The following is a 19,429-nucleotide window of genomic DNA, read 5'->3' on the forward strand; positions in this document are numbered from 1 at the left end:
AATTATTTTTCTGCATTGCATACAGCTGCCTATCAAATAGGAGTTTGCTTTGTTCCCTGTTAATTCAGGAATACCTTTCCACAAGACAACAGCAAAACAGAAGTTTCTGCTTTCTTTTAAATGTATGGAGCTATTGACTGGGGAGTATTTCTGTCCAGCTGTCTGCCATCATGAAGGCTTGTCTTCCAAAAATTTTGAAATTGCTTTGGCACCTGCCTTTAACAATGTTAAACATATTGGCCTGGGAGAGGGCAGGGGTGGCTATGCAGTCGATAGTAGTATGTAAGTAACTGGTGGTAAGAAAAGTGCCTCCTCCTCTGGGCACAAGAGTGGAAGGAAGAATGGAGAATAAAATAAAAACCATTATGCTTTTCCAATTTTAAACATTTAATAGTGCACTTATTGAGTATATTCTGTACAGACATCTATAGCAAGTTAAACATCTTCCTTTCTCTCACGTAGATCATAGGTCATGTAAAGCACATTTACAATAGAAAACATACTCGAGGTACAAAAACCTGAAAAGAGTATCTGAGGTATAAATACAGGTATATTTTAAATAATCTTTATCATGCTTTATCTATGTTTGACAGTACACTATGGGCAAGTATACATTGTTTACAATAGAATGGTATGTACAACATACAATTTTACAAATTCAAAAGTGTTTGATGTAGAAGAATATACAAGGTTTTCCTACTCATGAGGAACATCGTTACTGGAAGTACTACATTATTTGCCATAATAAAAAAATCTTCATCAAAAAGCTTAAAATAATACTGACAATGGTAACAAAGTCTCAGTCAAAATTCCATCTTGCAACTCATTCATACCCTAGCCACAAAATACATGTATCACTTAATACTGCACCTTGAAAGCAAATCTTTACCTTTACAGTAAAACCTACAGAAAGACACCTTTCCAGAGGACCTCAAGAATTCCTACAGTTCATTCAAGTTGGTTCTCAAAGAGGGAGGAATATCCCAAAGGGTTTAACACCCAAAAAAACCCAAGACAAAAGTCACCCTCCTCTCTGTCCCCAAATATAACCCTCCAAATTGTTCACATCCTGTTTCTGTTCATGTTAACGTGCAGCTTTCAGGAGAACAGGCAAAGGAGGGAGAGAAAGGGAGAGAGCTCATGCAACTCCTCCTAACAACCTCACCCCACTTCCCAGCACCGCAACTCCAGTGTTGACTTTTTCCTCTTGAGCCATTTGAATACAGTAAAATATATAAAAGCTCGTTAAAACACTTATAGTTAACGCAGGCAGGAGTAAAAGCAACAAATATTTTTTTGGCAAATTAACAATTGACATTACTGGCTCTCTTCACTGTTGCATAGACATTTCATTTCTAAGCTGCTATGTTGCTCAAAAGTATATTTACTTAAAATTGCTATAGAATTGCTAATCACTCCTAAAAGATCATCTGGATAAGGAGTGAACAGTAATTGGAGCAAGCCTCTTTTAATATCTGCTTAGGGTTTTTAACAAGGTTAGAGCTGAGGAAAACACAGAAATGGCACATGGGAAGGATGGCTACTCCTGGTCCACAGGGGAGTCCTATTTTAGGTTGAACTGTAACCAGCATACTAAAATCCATTCTGGTTGCCTATCAGTGTACCAGACACATTTCAAGTTCGACTTCTGCTATCCTTTCAACCATTAACACACCCATTCACACCTTAATCTCTGTGCAAACCTTTCTCTGCTATCTCAGTGAGAACACATTGAAGAGTACCAACTATTCCAGTGGATACACCAGTCCCTCAACACACTACAAATAAAATGACGTGGGTATGTACATAAAGCTAAGTATTTCACATGGGAATGATGAGCCTTCACCATATTTCATAATATATTTTGCATTTAAAGAATTTTGCTTCTCAGAAGCAACTCAAACCATCTAATAGCAATACTTTTTTTTTCTTTTTTTTGCACAGTCCTCCTATGTATTCCAGTCGAGGCCTACACTATAGACCTTACACAGACAGGAAGCAGCTTTAAAGTGTATGGTATGGCCACAGTCCTATAGTAATACTCACAGTCAAGTTCTCATACCATCATCCCTTCATGATATGACTTGCAGATGGTACACTAGTCCAGTCTGCAGCAGACAAGCCTCAGTTTTGGGTAATGTCTATATTGATGAGGTGTGGAGCGCATGGCTGTTCCTCTTCAGTAGTCACCTGGATTTTAATTCCTTGCTCTCAAGATTCTGATGACTGAAAGAGTCTCGTATCTTAGCAACTTCAGATGCACACAAGTGTCCAAAAGACTTGGTGTACCAGTCTGGCATGTGGCCCCTGATGTGTGGAGAAAAAGTAAAGATGAAGTAGGTACCAGTAACTTTCCATGCATTTTGTTAGAATTAAATACATATCTAACTGGTTAAATGCCCCACTAGGAAATCTCCTTATTACTGCTTATTGCTCAGCTCAGCCTTACTAATATACAGACTTGCTCAAAACCAAGTTTGCTGCAGTGAGGAAAAGTTATGAGAAGTTTTGTGAGAACTTGGTCCTCTTTACTAAATACTAAAATTAACATGCCCTTGTATCCAAATACATCTGTCAGAGGAAGGAGTGGGATTATATATCAATAGCTACAGTGGAGCACATACTGGAGGTTTCTAATACAACAAACCACACCTGCTGTGAGATATGCACTGAAGCCAACTTTCTGTGACATCTCAGAGACCTGTGTGCATGTGTTTGAGAAGTACATACGACTGGCCAAGCTAAAGCCTGTTAAACTGTCTAAATTTTGTGCTGACTACACAGAAACTATACAAGAAAAGTTACTACCACAAAAGGACAAAGTGGAAAATCATACCTTAAATCAATTCTGCACATGTAGGTAAGTTTAGATTTTCCTGACCCGCAGGGCTCAATCAGATACCTAGAGAGGAGCACATTGACTCTAACACCTGCCACTGGAGCACGGTCATGGTCCACTGAGGTTGCTAAAAGCACACAAGCTCCTTTGGGGAAGTTTGTCCTCCATGTTCTGAGAAAAAAGAAGAAGAAAAAGTCTCAAACTTGACAAACAGTAATTCAAACATCTAATAAGACTTCAAATTATGAACACATAGATATTTACCTATATAACTTAAATTATACAGAAATTGTAGGCAAGGTTGCCGTATGTGTAGGATATAAACATCATCGCATATAAAAGTCTTACCTTAAGACCACAAAGTCCCTGGCTGGGTGAGGTGCCATGCTGTTCTGGACATACTGGTATATATCTGTCTGGCTATCCAGAGGTTCGATTACTTTTGAATCTATAAGATCTTCATCCCAAAGATGCTGCTCTTTAAGTAAACGATTTAAAACATCCTCTGGCGTAGCTGGGATTTCAATGGTAGTTTTCCATAACCGAAGTGGGGGACCTTCACATACCTGGGGAATATCAGCACAGAGTCCTCAGTTTTACTCTTCCTTATACTTTCTTTTCCTTTCTACTTTAGTATTGGCTAAACACAGCAAATTAAACACACATACATATATGTATATATTGTACTAAGCTTGTCGTGAGCTCAGACTAAGGTTGTTTTCCTAACAGCCAAAGGCATCTGCATGTAGACTTCTGAATTATTTTTAAGTTGGTTACCTTCTCTAGTATCAGCCACTTTTAAATCATGATGCTACAGAAAAATACCTAAATTTTCCAAGTTTATTTTTAAACATCTTAAATCTCATTGAAACAGTTCTCCCTGTGCTAGCTCTGAGCTGTGCAAGATTAGAGCCGAGAAACTTCTTTCCTACTGCCTGCACAGTGACAGTGCTTGGAGGCTTCACTCAGCCTGTCAAGGCTTTGCACATATGAGTGAAGGCATGTAAATGCAATACAGTGAACATTCCTGGGCTGGATAAACAGAAGAACACAAACCAGCACATGTCAGCTGACTACTGCTGAAAGACATGTCGTTTTTAGACGGTGTGCAACTATGTCAAAAGATTAAGGGTTTTTTTCTTAAATCTATCTGCAAAGTAAAGGTGTGCACTGAACCTTCTGTAATATCCTATGTCAAAAGCCTGCTTGTATTAGAGAAGATGAACTAAAAGCCAGAGCTGTAGTATGAGTGACAGGGTGTATACCTTCTTGTAGGCTAGCTCTGCTTGCTCTGAGGTGGAGCAGCTGACCCAGCCTTTAAACTTCTCCTTAATTTCTTTGAGCAAGTCATCCACGCAGTCCTGGAGGTAGCAGTGGTAGTCAGAGGGCTCGGTGGTGCTGCTGCCGCCCCGGAGCTCCTCCAGGCTGAGAGGACGCAGGTCCTGCTCCGTGTATGAGTTCCGGCCCCTGCTCATTTCTTCGGGTATCTGAGGGGTGACAAGGGTGAAATTTTCCTCTTGCAGTTCTCTTCCCAAATCACAAAGTTAGTCTAGCAGATAGCCACAGAAGTATGGGCATACTAGTTTTGTAAGTGGTGGGATGTGTATGTGTCAGGTCAAGCACTCAGTGTGAAGAAATGCCAAAATTAAGTTTGGGATTTTGATATAACTCAAATTAGTCTCTCATTTATGGAGTGTCTTATTTCTTTCTGTGGAGTATCCATCTTTGCTACACAAATCAGATCCATTCCCCCAGCGCAGTTTTATCCTGCAGACTGAAGGAAGGAGGGATCAGCTGTCAGCCGCAAGAAAAGAGACAGGCATGTCTTCAGTTGAGGGCTCTGAAAATATTTGATGACAGTGAGGAAAAGCAGGACTCACGACTTGTCTGGTTCTCCATCCTGGGCCCTAGAGGGAGCATGCTTTAGTTCCTGTAGACTCTTCAACCTACAGTGTGTCAGTGTCATGTTCCAGGACACTTTTGTGGCCTAGTTGTGCTAACTCTTGGGAATTTAAGTATAGAACAAGTACTGAAATTCCTGGAAATAGCTTCTTGCTTTGTAATTAGAGCTAAAGTTCACAGAAACTCATGGCTGCACAATAAACACTTGAAAATATATTTCAAATGCAGCTTGGATGTAATAAAAATGTCCCAAACCCCACAACTGCCTCATGACTTTTGAGCGCCAGTGCCAATAAAACAACTCTATTTTCTTCTGGCATCACTTCTAATTCATGTATGCACATAGATCAGGATGCAAAGTTTTTTAAAAAGCTATTTGTCATGTATTTAAACTTTATTAAAATAAAAGAGACTTTCCTAGCTTTTCATTATACAGCATATCTAAGCCATGCTGGCCAATATTCCACCCATCAGTTTTGCAAATAGGAGTTTTACCTGAAAGAGCTTCTTGCATTCAGCGATCATATGAGCTAGCCCTTGGGTTGCAGCCAGATTTTCATTTAGGTCTTTCTGATCGGGTTTTCCCAGGCTTGGTTTTCTTTGCATCACCCTTCACAGGGGAAAAGAGCACATATACACACACATAAATCCAGTTATTTAATGCACAGCAAGAGAGGCGCTTGGTAAGAAAACAGTAGGATTCCCAAATTTGCTGGTAATTTAGAGCAGTGGTCTCTGGGACCAAATCTTGGCACGGCATTACTGATTTCTCTTGCTACTCTCTCTAAACTTTTTCTTTGGAATCCCCACCCATTTCTTCCTTCTTATGAACTTGCTTATATTTTAACAAATCTCTAACAAAAGGTAGGATCTCATAGCCCTAGCTAGTTCTACGCCCAGTGCCCTCTGAGGTGATCACAACTGGTAGGGTCAATGCTAGACTGTGCCTGTTGCACATCACCACTAGCTGTGGTACGGGTCCAGCAGCAATGAGCCCTGCTCCCCAGAGACATACCTTGGGGAAGAATTCTCTCTTTTGAGAGTGTTTAAGTGGAAGAGGGAAGGTGCTAAGCAGACCGCCAGGTTTGTTGGTGTCATCTGGTTTTCCTTCACTGCAGCTGTGACATCACTCAGGAAATAGAGAAGAATCTGGAGTACCTCCCTGTTCTCATCGGGTAAAAGCATAATAGCAGCCTTGATAGCCTGGAGACGTTGATCCTTTGGCACATCTGCATAATATTAGTAATTCTCTCATCAGCCCATTGATTTTCCACACACACAGCATGAATACATCCCAAAGCAAACTCCAGCTTCAAATATTTGACTCGAGTTTGAAGTGATTTCCTTCAGGATGCATACCATTTTTAGGAAACATGAAGGAATTTTTTTTAACCCACTAGTTTAACTACCCTCAGCTATTTCCTGCCTCACAAGAAATGCAAGCAAGAAGAAGTTGTGCCTAGGCCAGAGTTAATTTTAGATTTAATTTCAACAGCTACATGCTCCCGCAGATGCACTAAAATGACAGAAGCCTGGAGTCAGGCAGTGAACAAGCAAACACAGTCCAGCCAATTTAGAAATTCTTTGGCTTTCAAAGAAATTTAAAACATGAATGCATTTTAGAATAGGTGAATTAATTAAATAAATTGGCTAGCAAACCTTTTCAACAGTGATGTCATAAAATATCCAGAAAGTGCTTTACCAAACACAGAGGGTTGCTTTATTGAGCAGATCGTTCAAAGTCATGCAGTGGAAAAAGAAAGTCAACGCTGTGAAGCCCCATACCATTAAACAGCTCCTTGGTTACTAACAACAAACAGCCACTGGAAAAAATTGATGTGTGTCTTTATATAAGGCCCTCTTCTCCAAACTTGAAGGGAACAAAAAAATGAAATAACCCAGACCAGATCTGCTTCTTATAAAGGGATTTCCAACAAGCCATCTCTGAAGGCAACATCAGAGTCTGAGTCCTGGAGCATTTATATCATCATTAGCACCACACCACCCTCACTGCAAGCCTCATAATACACATAGTGCTAACCAGATATTTAATTGGTATTTGCTTTGGGCTTCAGCAACTTCGTAAGGCTAGCGGGTGAGCTTAGAAAGCAATTTTAAGCAAAATTACACTGTCTTCCACACTCTCCCCTCCATCAGCTCAAAGCACATTTAAGCCACATGCAGACAATTCCAGTGTACAGCCTGGTACATAACACCAAAGCAAAAGGAAATTTTGTCCTTTTCAGGGAAGCAAAATTTACAGCTGCTTTAAGGCTCTTTGCTTTACAGAGATAATACTTCCCAACCACATTTATGGATTCCTCAGACCTACTGCCTGCAAAAGGAGAGGAACAGATACTTTTGCAATGCTCTGTCAAACTTTTTCTACCACTAAATGCACAAAGAGTTGCTGTTTAATATGCATGAAAGTGGAGAGTCTGGCTAATTTTCTCCATAAAACTTCTTGGGAATCTAAACACAGACAAAAAATGTGTGCACTGAAATAATGGTATGTATGTTTTTAATTTAAAACATCACCTCCACCTATGGAGCTCTGAAGGAAGTTCCCATAACCTTTTTGTAACCATCATCATAAGGAAGGCACAAAATACAGCAAGGGCTCAAAGAAAGTGTTTTTGTAGTACGTTCTGTTGTAGCTGTGCTACCATGGAAAGAATACATGGCATGAGCTGGGTTGGTGTTAGGGAGAGAAACTACAGGATCAGCAAGGTGCTCATAGTGCATCAATCAGTTTGGACACCTGTGAATACTTCAAAGAGCTCTGGTCACCAAACATTAATTCATCTTTGGCCATTTTATAAAGTGAGAGTATCCCCAATGAAACGATGTTGAAGAAAACTTTTTAAAGACAATGTGTTGTTTGGAAAGATCTAGCACATAATTACCATCTATACAGAACTCAATTTATCTAACTCTCAAAAGAGAATGTCTCCCTTGCTGGAGTTGAACCTGCCATCTCAGAAAGATTAATTATTTCTTTTCACGTGCACTGATAAACTCAATTTTTGATGCGATTTATTCTAAGCACTTTCTTTTTATGGTAGCTGTCAGTAGCTACAAGTCAGTAACAGAAAAGCTTTCAACTTAAAGGTTGTTTTCAAAAGTTGTGGTGAAGAACAGAATATGCATTACAAGAAAATAGAATTTTTTTGGGCAGCCTTGCTCTTACAAAAATCTCAGTAATTTAGTGGATTTCAATCCCCTTGAAAGCCGAAAACTCTGTTCATGAAGTGTTTTCGCTCTACCTGCCACATCAGATGTGGCTTATTTTCAAACTGCAGTATCAGATATGCTCAAAGAAGAGACGAAACTTTAGAGCAAGTGAGGATGATTTATATTTCTTCCCAAACTACAGAAAAAGGCAAAATTAACTTGTACTATAAATCGTTATACAACTAGAACATCAAAAATCCATTCCTTATGAGACAGTCTGAACTATAAAGGCTGCTGGAGAATGGCAAAGACCAACATATGCAACGCGGGTATTGCCTAGAGAAGCAGTATGAGAAAGTTGCTACACAAATGATCATTTTCTGTCTGCCATGGAAATCTCACTACTTACATTGGTATATCTGTAAGAAGGTCTCAGAGAGTTTGTTGGTCATGAGGGGCTCAGGGAGATCACGGAAGAATTGCTTTAACATGTCTGCTACATCATAAGCAGACTGGCCTTCGTAGTTGACGCTGTCTGTTGAATTCTCATTCATCTGACGCAAAGCCTGAATTCTTGATTTGACTCCAGATTTCCTAAACAGTCCAACCTAAATATATACAGAAAGGTAAACATATTTAGAATGAGTCCAGCAAATCTGAAATGCAAGTATGCTCTTTAGCTTCTTACATATGGGTTCTAATTTCATGGAAAGCTTTCCTCGCATTAATTATCTATCTTGTCCTGTTTTAAGTCTACTTTTTTCAGTCTGACACAGGAATGATAAAAAGTAATGGAAGGCTGGGCTTTGGGTGCTGCTTGCATGTGGGATGAAAGTACAGCAAAACCCACCTGATCCAGGCAGTGGTTCCGGAGGTACCGCATGGCTTGTTGAATGCTCTGTGGGAGAGGCTGCCCTGTGCGCTGGACATTGACTTGCAGCGGTACTCCAAACACGTTTCGGTCTTTATAATCAGGCACCTTTATCCTTTTCATAAATTTTGGTACTGCCCTATTTAAGCAAAGGGAATGACAAAATTAATTTAAACCTCTGTTATCCATTTATGTTCTCTATTTCCAGTAATTCAGAAAATCAGTGAAAATAAGTGAAACACTTTAGTGATATGAAAAGTAGTGACAATATAAATCAGCTAAGCCACTCAAGGCTGGGAAGGGGGAGAGGACAGAAAAGAGAGTTTCTCTAAGAGAAAGGCTTGACATTCAGGGCAGTATGTTGCCTGTAAGTATTAATATGGTGCTACTCCATCATTATTAGTAGGACAAAAACTACAGGGTGAAACTGCAGGGGCCGGATTGAATTGCAAAAGAGTCAAAATAAATCCTGCGGTCAGTGACCCCTTATAACACTGCTTCTTTAGGTTTTGGGAAAGATGGGCATTTGAACAATGAGCTTTTGTATGTCAACTACTTGTTCTGCAAAGTCCTCAAACTGGGTCCACCACCCACTAGTGTGCATAACAGCAGGAAACTGATGTAATACATTTGAGTTTGTCAGCTAAAAACTTTGGCTCTATAAACAACCCCTTTGAGGGACCCCCCTCCTTGTCAGCCAGTGACTGTTGTTACCCCCACCTCCCACTCCAGTTTCAATGAGAGGCCTTTCCATCTGCTTATGACTCCAAGGAAAAAGTTGCTAAATACGAAAGAATGATTTACCCCCAGGTCCCCAAGAATATTGGTTTCATAAAGGAAAAAAAAAAGCTCCATTAAAATGTGAAAATATTGAGATCATTTTCCTAAACAGGAAGAAAAGCTAATGTCCAGTGCAACAACTAATAGGACACAGTAGCACTGGAAAACAGGGAGACCTATTTAACAGTTCAATATACAGTACAGCTATACAAACAGTGCATTAGATTTACAGCTGACTAATCTGTTATATAGTAAAACAGAACCAATCTGTATTGCTGTATAGTTAAGTTTAGGGCATTATTGATACATGTACGAATAATACTTGCTTTGTCAAAAAACATGCCAATGGAATGTGAAAAAACACATTGCGATCTCCACTGAGAATCTGAAGCATGCAGGGATAACTGGTCAATACTTATTTCTGTCCTTCAGAACAAACAACTTCTGTATTTAGAAAGGCTGACATAATAACAGCCTTTGAACAGGAGGTACTTTGATGCTGAAGCTAAATACTCTCTATGACTCCTGGGGAAGGGAGGAGGCTGGCCTGTGGTATGAAGAAAAATTTTATTGCGTCTTTTGCATCCTGAAGGTTACACAGGCTGTACTGCAGATATAATAATAACAGAGCTTTCTATTTTATTCTTCTGACAAAAAACGTTCAACTGGGTTACAAACACCTGGCCACAGCAGAAATTGCTGCCTACAGAAAACTCCATAGTTCTCCTAACTTTTCTTTCCCTCATGCCTCCCCTAATCTTTTTTGCAAGCTAACTGGCTTTATCGTGTTTTAAAGAGGGGAGATGGATTTTGGCTAATGAGACCCTAGAACTAAAGGAAATTTACTTTATTTAATTACATAATTATAAAGAGAAACTAATGCAAACATTTAAAAATAACTGAAAAGAAAGCCTATTAAGATCTACTGACATCTGTGCCACTGCTCACTAACTGCCTCAATAAGGACTAACTAGTCCTTCTTTTGCTACAGACAGTGGACATCTTCCTGCTCAGAAAGCTGGCCGGTACTTCATTGCTTTTGTTCCCTCACATGTCCCCTATAAATATACTTCTCAAGTCTAATAAGACTACACTTACATAAAGGGCTAGTGATTTTAGCCCCATCTTAGGAAACCACAAACTGTCAGCACAGGCTGGAGGAAGAAGTGCAAATATGGAAAAAGGGAGATGGAGGTGTTCACTGCACCTTTCCAAAAGTTGCTTAGGATGAGCACAACTGTTGTGTCCATATAGTCAGCCTGTCCACACATACATGGCAGTGTGCCCTTACCAGCTGAAACCGTGCTTGTTGGAAGGTGTGTACTTCTCCAGGAGAGCAGTCAGCTTCAGGAGAGAGTACTTCTGCAGCAGGTTCATCTGCGCCACGGACTGGCAGTTGATCTGCAGTGATGCTGAGCTGAGGCTGGGCCGGTGGGAGCTCTGGAAGCTGTGCCACCTCAGCCTGTGCCTGCAGAGAAGGTGGGGCACAGAGCAAGGACCAGTCACTGAAATGCCTCTGCAAGACACGTGCAGGAATTACCGCAAACATACCGGCGAGCGCCCTGCCCTTGGCAGCTGCTGTCTTCTGAGAGTTCACAGCCAGCAGCCGGCAGAGTCTCTGCCTCACCCAGTGCGACACAGCATGTGCAGGTGCTTCAGATGGGAACGTGCCCTCTGAGATGACCCACAGCTCAGTGTTAATTACATGGTCTTGCCCCATCAGATATACTCCAAGGGCTCCAACACCCTTTTTTGGAATCCCTTGCAGTATTAAGGCAGTGGGAATCAAAAGACCCCATAAGGAAAAAACAGCCCAATTTTTTAAGACACATCGAATGGGAACTAAGCACTTCTAAAAGTCCTACTTACTTTATTCTAGCAGCTGCAGGCGACTAAATGACAGCAGAAACCAGGCCCTAAACGACTTGCACCACTTTTAAAGGAAAACTGGAAACAAAGCTAGAAAGAATTCAACTCCCTGATCTACTCACAATACAAAATACAGTCATCCATCCCATGGTAGAACTCCCAGCAGAAACTGGGAAGCCACTGGAACTCCCTCAGTCCCCCACTGTGCTACAGTGATCAAGATAAAGAAAACAAACCTCATTTTCCCTGCAGATTTAATGCCCTAGCATGCTATTAAGAAATAGTCTGCTACTGAAGAGTGCCATTTTTTGAAACAGTCTAAAAGTCAAGGCTTTTACTACACACTGACACAAACCAGACCATACTTACACTGGTTCTCCTAGCCAACTTAAAAAAGTGAATAATCCTACTTCAGATCCTTCTCCCTCCCACACACCATTTCAGTTTGAAGAATTATCATCCCCCCAAACTGCCTTAACATTGCTCCTAATGCTGCCTTGCTGAGCGGGCTGTTTTCAGTGACGACTCAGGCAGAACATAAGAACATACTGAGATACAAAGTGTGGGAATCACTTGTCTAAAAGCCTTGCACAAATACTGCCCTTGCCTGTAATTGTCTTGGGAGGTGATGGGAACAGTACCTGTGTGTTTGGATGGCCATAACTTCTATTGCACCTTAACTGTGTGTGGTACAGCTACTACAGAGCCATTTGGGCTGGAGGGAAGACCTCACCATGGCCACCCCAAATGCCAGCACTAGTGAACTCACCTGCTGGACCGTGTCAGCGATGCGCCCACCCCAGAGTCCCTCCTGTCCTGCATCCCTGCGGGCTCTTCTGTTTCATTCAGTGAATTCCCTGTGCTGTCAAGGTCACTCGGTGTTGTTCGATCATTATCTACATCAAGGTGGATCTGCTTTGGAGAGGAAGGACATGGGGAGATGGAGTCGAGTGCCGAGTCAGAGTCCCCTTCATCCGAGAACTTCTCTGACCACTGGTTTACTATTCTCTGCATCCCTTTGACGTGGTACAGGATGTCGTCTAGTTCTGGGAATATGTCTTCATTTTCGAGGCCAGCCAGGTCGCTCGTACTGGAATACAGGATCGAGCCTGGCACGTTGTCGTAAATACTCAGGCGGCTGCTCACTGAGCTGGAGGAGTTGCGCCTCTTCCCCATGCCCGGCTCTTTGGAGCTGTCACTACTGTTTTCCCTCTGAAGGGCGAGATGGCCATGTCCATGGAAACTTCCTGTCCTCCAATTCACAGAGGCATTGCTTTCTGTTGGGGAGAAGTTGCCATTGGAGAGTGCTTTGGGAAAAGTGCCAGGCTTATGATCTTCAGGGATAAAAAACACTGTGTCTTCTGCAAAGCTTCCCCGGTTCTTGAAATTCTGCTCCATCACGTCGCTAAATGTTGACTGGTTGAAGGGGTCAAAGCCTTCCAGGTACATGCCCACCCTTTTATTGTACGCACTGAGGCTGCGCGTTCGCGTGATGGGACTGGGTGTGCTGACAGCACTGCTTGTCTCAGACTGACTACTGCTGCTGCTGGTCTGGGTGGAATTGGAGACGCTCCTCTTTCGTACCATGGGGAGGCTGATGTGATTGCCATTGAGGGCGGAAATCTCCACACAGTTAAGCTGTTTCAGTTTATCTTCATCCATGCCCTCCTGCAGGATAGGCCCGCTAATAATAAGGCCAAGCTTTGAAGGAGCTTTGCTCTTGCCATGGTGAGAGCTCTTGATTTTCAGGCTCTCCATTCTCTTGAGCAGGCTCTTTGTTTTTGACTTGGCGTTCTTCTCATTGGCTTTCGTGTTGAAGCTGAAGCTATTCAGCTCTCTGGGCGAGGGCAGGCTACTGAATGAGTCATCATTGGCTACGAAATTGCTCGATGAACAAACGCTCACAACAGAGTTTGTTCTGGTGGTAGATGCCTCGCTCTGCAGGGTTGGTTGGTGGCTGCTGGTGCTGCTGATGCTCAGAATAGAAGCCACCTCCTGGCGTTCACTGAGGTCTGTTAGCACACTCTCACTGCTTGCCGCATTAGTAAGGTGAGGAGCGTCTGGGGAGGGGGTATTCAAGTCCGGTTTTGGAGGGAACACATCAAACTCTTCAAGCCTCGACCACCTCTTGCTGTCTCTCTGAAAAGTCCATTTGCCACTTATTGCACAAGGTTCATCTTCATCTGAATCTTCACTCTGCAAAGAAGAATAACTCTGAAAGTACTGCTTGCAAACTGCCCAAACAGCAAAGGTGGCTGCATTTAAATACAATGCTCACTGAACTGCTTTAAGCATGACCTCGTCACTGCATTTAAAGTGAAAACAGTCTTTTACTTCAGGGAGAGGAAGATTAGGCCATAAAGCCCATGACAGGAAAAGATAACATGGGACAGGCAATATATTTTAACAGATTTTTAAATACAAAAGATATATGCTTTGTAAAAAGAAACAAACAATACAATCTGCTTTAAATTGCTCTTTGCTAAAAACCCTAATATCCACAGACTTTTAATTAATTGGTCACAGTGGATAGCCCTCGGATCAATGAAAATTCCTGGCATGCATAAAATTTTAAACTGGAGTCAGTCAGGGGTTGGGGTCCCTCTGGACTCTCTCCAAAGTTACACTCTTGTTGATAGTGGCTGTGTGTTTATACTCCTCTTTGCAATTATGAGATGTTTCTCATACGTTCTGAATTGTAGTGGCTTAATTCCTTACCCATTCGGGAAGGCGGAATGGCTTCTTTGCTGTGACTAATGAGATGATAGCAAAAGAAGCTCTTGCATTGCAAGAGTACAATGCCTCCAGGCTCTTACCTGGTCCACTTTTCCTCCCACAGGCTAGCAGCTAACATTTGAAGAATGTCCTGTGAAGTTTCTACTTCAGTCTTGCTTCAGGCAAACTTTAACACTCACAGATAGCGAGCAGCAAGAGCTCACTGACAGTATAGCACATAAGTAAATTGTAAATAACATCTCCACTGATGATGTTTGATGTATGAGCAACGCCTGAGGGCACAATTACACATACATCATTTACGCCTACAATCTTTTCATCTAAATACTAAAAGGGAATGATCCTGGGTCTGACATATTTGGTCTTCCAAATATCTGGAAAATTTCATGTTGGAAGAATAAAACAAATGAAGATATTTTAATACGACACCATGAAACCACAAAATAACCTTTGGTGTTCAGAGTAGGAAACACTAATTGCCATCCAGCTCCATGAGTTTCACTTCATTTGTTTAGATTGCTTTAATTGAAAAACAAACACACATGCATGCTCCAAACTGTAACTATTTGTGTGCCAGCAACACAAACATTTATTATCTGAAAAACAAATAAATTATTCATATTTCAAGTATTTTATTTATTCATACTTTACCTCCTGATCCTCTCCTTGGGTTTTGGTGGGGTTTTTTATAGCACGTTTCATCAGCTCAGGAAAATAAGTGAAACACCATATTTATTTTTTATACGCAAATACACGAGACACAGAGCAAGCGTCATTTTCTTTGTTTCCGAACTACTACAGACTATTTCTGTCCATGACTCAGATGAAAACCTAAGAGGACTGGCTTCCTTATTTAAAGTTTTCACAAGGAAAAAAAGTCATGTGAAACTGCCAATGGATAACAATGATGGTTCAGTGGTGAATGTGGTTTGACTGGAAAAAAAAGGAGCAGTAAAGTGATCTTAATTTGCAAAGGGGTCAGTGCAAACATAAGAAAACATATGTTTCTGTCAGCACAATTCTTCCCTAGTGTTAAGAAGCTTTAAAGGCTAAGTATCGATTTTAATGAAGTGAACAACAAAAGGGAATAGGATCCAATTCCATCTGCCAGAACATGGGTGGTGAATGAAAATCAGGAAGGACTGAAACAAAAGGTAACATCCAAGCTCTGGAAGATCTGGGGTTTGGACCTGAAGCCAGGGCTGGTCTGACCTGTAACAGCAATACTGATCGTTACAGTGTTAACAAGGTTCAGTAACAAGGAGGAGAAATCTTCTGGGAGTCATAAATGGCAATCCAGCTGTCTACCCCTACCTTTAAAGAGTTCCTACATATACTGCCTCAGAGTGTTATCTTGTGGAGCTTGGATGCTGTTTCCAACATACCACAAACAGATAGGGAAAGAGGGGATTAATTCCTGGTAAACAACCTCAGAGCATTTGTATGCATTCTTGTTAAGGGTAGGGCAACATTGTATTGCCTTAGCTCAGCCATCTTTATCTGCAGTTGTCATATCCCACGGGACAGTATCAACTACTGAACCCTTCTAGGACACACACATAGTTTTAAGACAGCTAGTGAGTGGTACTTATTAGCAAACGCCAGCAACACAGCTTTCTGTTGGTAGTACCTTACTGAAATTACAGTAGGTGCTCTCTTATTTCTTATCATGCTCCACAGGGATTCTGAAGATTCAGGAAACACTTTTAGTTCCTGCTGAGCTCCCTGGAAACATGCGAACTTTCTAAAAATGCAGCTGATGTATTCTGTAAATATACTGCTTTAATTTTGAGCTATGTAATTTAAAAACAAGGAAACAACGTGCCCAGTCCTACAAAGGATTGGCTCTTTCCTTTGTGGGCCAAGCACAGTCTAACTGATCCTATCTAGATCATAATAAAATAATACAATTCTAACATAATGGCAAAGAACCAAAACTGCGAAGATGATGCCAAAGATGTTGTTCTAACATTCAGGTCAGCTCATTGTGGCTGCTCAGGATCTCCTCCTACTCTTTACAGTCCTGTCTGAGTGCAGGTAATATGCTACAACACAACAGTCTCACTGGCAGGCAGAGAAGCCCAGTGCCCTTCAGGACTGGGAGCAGCATCCCAGGGAAGGGTTTGCTAACTGAATGACCTTTACCTGCGGCCAAGCCCTGCAGTTTTCACTCAGTGAGAACATAAAACGAAATTTAAGCAGAATTTTGACTGTGTGCCCTTGCCAGGTTCTACTCAGGTGTTATCCTAGACTGCAGCTAAGCTATCTGCTAGATGTTGTTTTTTTTTTTTTCTTCAGTTTTATTAATGTACAATGCTGTAACAAAAGATGATAAAGGAACTTACCCTTTTCCTGTGGGGACTAATTTCTAGCTTCATCACTGCGCATTTGTTTAAAGTATTTAAGCGCCTGCAAAGCAAAGGAAACTATATTAAGAGAACATTCCAGTGTTCTGACACAGGCTATTCCAGTTCAAAAGCTTTTGTGAAGGCTGTCCCCAAACTGCTTTGCATACAAATAGCCACAAACAGAGTTTCAATTAGAGCCCAAATTATACTTAACCATTAACCCATTACATTTGGCTGTATTCTAACTTCAGAGAGAGGGATGGATGACTATTTGTCACAATTACCTGAATCAAAGTAAAGAGGAGTGAATGGAAACGAAGTTGAGAAGCGCATTATATCCGATGAATTGTAATAATTACATTTGTTTAAATAATTTAGCAGACATCTGAACCCTGAAACAACCAATCTTGGCAGACTGAAAGTAACGGAAAAGGCTTCTTATTTGACACTGTGTACATGTGCCTATCTGAAAAAAGCATGCTGCTTTAAAATTCTACTTTATAAGCTAAAACCTCCCAGAGGAAAGCTTATTTTCCACTTATTAGGTGTCTATTTTGTTTGTGAATAATGATTATTTTCAATACAGTGCTGGGACAAGACAACTCATCAGTTTATAAAAAAACCCAAACCAAAACACACACCTGATTTTTCCTTCCTAAACTGAAAGTTTCTTTTATACATAAAAATATTGTCCCAAAGGACTAAATTTTAACAAAAATAAAATGCTGCAGCAACAATAGTTAACCAGCCTCCTTGTGAAATGTGATAGCAGTCAGGATGCATATCCTGAAGTACCATATGAATGCATATAAGCATCCCTCTATTCCCTGATAAGCTAATGATCTGGTAGGTATCCCTAAAACAACAAAAAAATTGTCTTTCTTCTCCCTCTCCCTCAGAAGCTCAGTGTGGAAGACTAGCACAAACAGCTTAAAGCAGAGCAAAACTTGGCACTGTTAAACACAGAGCTCCATGGGGGTTTAGGTACAGCTAAGTGCAGGCTGCTGTGGTCTCCTGCCCTTCTCCCAGTCCTCGCCTCCCCAGAAATTGCTCCAGGGACATGGCTGAACTAAAATCTGCATTGGTAAAGCATGCTTAGAGAAATGCTGGTGCTAGGACGAGGCAAAGTAGGCTGGGCGTGGTGCAGAAAGCAGAAAAGCTGAACCAGCACCTTCATGGAAATGACAGTTTGGTCCCTTGTGTTAATACTTCCACTCACAAGGCTGTACTGTGGGTTGGATGAGGAGACTAACTGAGCTGAAAACTAATCTTTCAACACTTTGTCGGGTTGAATTTCTCCCAGGTCAGTTCCCTGAGCTGTGTGAAGTGTAGTGTGTGCAGGGGGAAGGCAGAAGCGCAGAGCTGCCCCTTTCCTTCAGCCAGACTGCAGCCCAAATTCAACAGGAGAAAAACTGAGATTTAAAAAGCTTAATTCATTCTGAATGAAGTTGTAAAATTTCCACATAATTAATTTGAACAAAGTGTGATGAGAAACCTGTATCAGCAGCTTTGAAAAACTAAAAAAAAACCCCAATGGAATGCTGACTTGTCCTGTTGCTTCAGATGAGTCTTTTCAGATTCGTGAAACTTGTAACTTGAATCTAGAAAATGTGTGCACAGGAAGAATTACTAGTTTCCTCTCTTCCCCCTTGCCTTTTATTCACAGGATTGGCTGCAGATGGTATTTACACAGGGCTCGATCCTGAAGCCATCAAAGAAAATGGAAAATCTCCTACTGGTGCTTTTGCTGCAGTTGTGAAGTAAAAAAAAAAAAAAAAAAAAAAGTCAGTTTGATCTATAATTAGACCCAGCCACAACACAGCAGAAAAGAAGAGAAACAGGAAGAATTGCCATGGGTCAAATAGTAGGGTAGTGGCAGGTTAGGAAAGTTACCCAGATCTCTCTATTTTCATCTTTGCTCTGAATTTAAAAGGCAGAAGGCTCAGTCCTGCTGGCTGCAGCTGGTGGGTACATGCACAAGGCCAGTGAATTTCAGAAGAATTGCATTTACGGCATGGGTGAAGGGGGAATGTCTCATCTATGACTACACAAGAAAACTGGTATTTTGGTTTTTAAGAGGCCACACACAGCAGCAGAAAGCCACCTCCCTCTCTCTCTGCTATAAAAACATTCTCCTCTCAAACTCCTAGACCTCAAGATCTGGGAATATTAAACCGGTTTCAGTTCTGTGTTGTGTAATAATTTATAAATTTCACAGTGTTGCAACCTTTAACATATGCAGAAAGACGTTATCACTGAATCCCTGTATCAGGCTTTATCTAGCTCCAGCCTGTCTGACTGCTAATAAAGATGATCTCTGATTTCACAAAGATTACACTGCCAGACTTCTCTCCTACTCAAATTAAAACCCTGAAATAGGTGGAGAAGGATAGAGCAAAGACCTCAGTTTCCATAGAGGGTGTTTAAGAAAAAAAAACCTCCTGTCACACACCTCACAAAAATAAGTATGAAGGCAAGATAAGGTAACCCCGAATGAGTGAGGTTAAATACAATAGCAGTAAGGCAAATAAAAGCTCTGTTACACATTTGACATGATTTCATCACAAAACCAGTTTCCCTTTTAAAACCCAAATGCTCTGCAGCGATTGCCTCAGGTCTGCAACTTTCATTATATACATCACACATCCTGCTTTAACTTTTGCTCATGTTTAGCTGTGACCACTTTCTTGAGCTATAGGACACTGAAAACAGTACCATTTGCAAAACTGCCTTTTAAACACATTACTGAGTCTGCAAAACTAAGCTTAAAAAGTTTAGGCTTTGTCAGGATGAGAGTTACCTTTACAACTGTCATTAACCTTCATTTATGCTTTGTAATGCTTTTTAAGCATATAAACACACATCCATTTTCTACAGCTCTCATCAAACTGATGCTTGTTAATGAACTGC

The 19,429-nt window shown here is 41.1% G+C and overlaps 1 protein-coding gene across 6 annotated transcripts in view; it reads right to left on the minus strand.

Moving 5' to 3' along the window:
• Positions 1-369: 369 nt before the first annotated feature.
• The window catches only part of DLC1 (DLC1 Rho GTPase activating protein), a 236,918-nt gene continuing 217,858 nt past the window's right edge, over positions 370-19,429 (minus strand). For 4 of the 6 annotated variants that reach the window (XM_074904883.1, XM_074904882.1, XM_074904884.1 and 1 more), the window contains 11 exons: positions 16,517-16,580; positions 12,205-13,631; positions 10,858-11,034; positions 8,766-8,925; positions 8,325-8,523; positions 5,757-5,970; positions 5,237-5,351; positions 4,105-4,326; positions 3,188-3,405; positions 2,837-3,010; positions 370-2,307 (listed from right to left, as the gene is read on the minus strand). In XM_074904883.1, the coding sequence (XP_074760984.1) occupies positions 2,187-2,307; positions 2,837-3,010; positions 3,188-3,405; positions 4,105-4,326; positions 5,237-5,351; positions 5,757-5,970; positions 8,325-8,523; positions 8,766-8,925; positions 10,858-11,034; positions 12,205-13,631; positions 16,517-16,580 (3,091 nt within the window). In that variant the 3' untranslated portion in view covers positions 370-2,186. Of the gene's footprint in view, positions 2,308-2,836; positions 3,011-3,187; positions 3,406-4,104; positions 4,327-5,236; positions 5,352-5,756; positions 5,971-8,324; positions 8,524-8,765; positions 8,926-10,857; positions 11,035-12,204; positions 13,632-14,822; positions 15,735-16,516; positions 16,581-19,429 lie in introns of those variants that run through there. The other 2 variants (XM_074904887.1, XM_074904886.1) reach the window with 2 other exon arrangements.

The sequence above is a fragment of the Athene noctua genome, chromosome 4 (genome assembly GCF_965140245.1).
Source record: "Athene noctua chromosome 4, bAthNoc1.hap1.1, whole genome shotgun sequence".
Taxonomy (NCBI): Eukaryota; Metazoa; Chordata; class Aves; order Strigiformes; family Strigidae; genus Athene; species Athene noctua.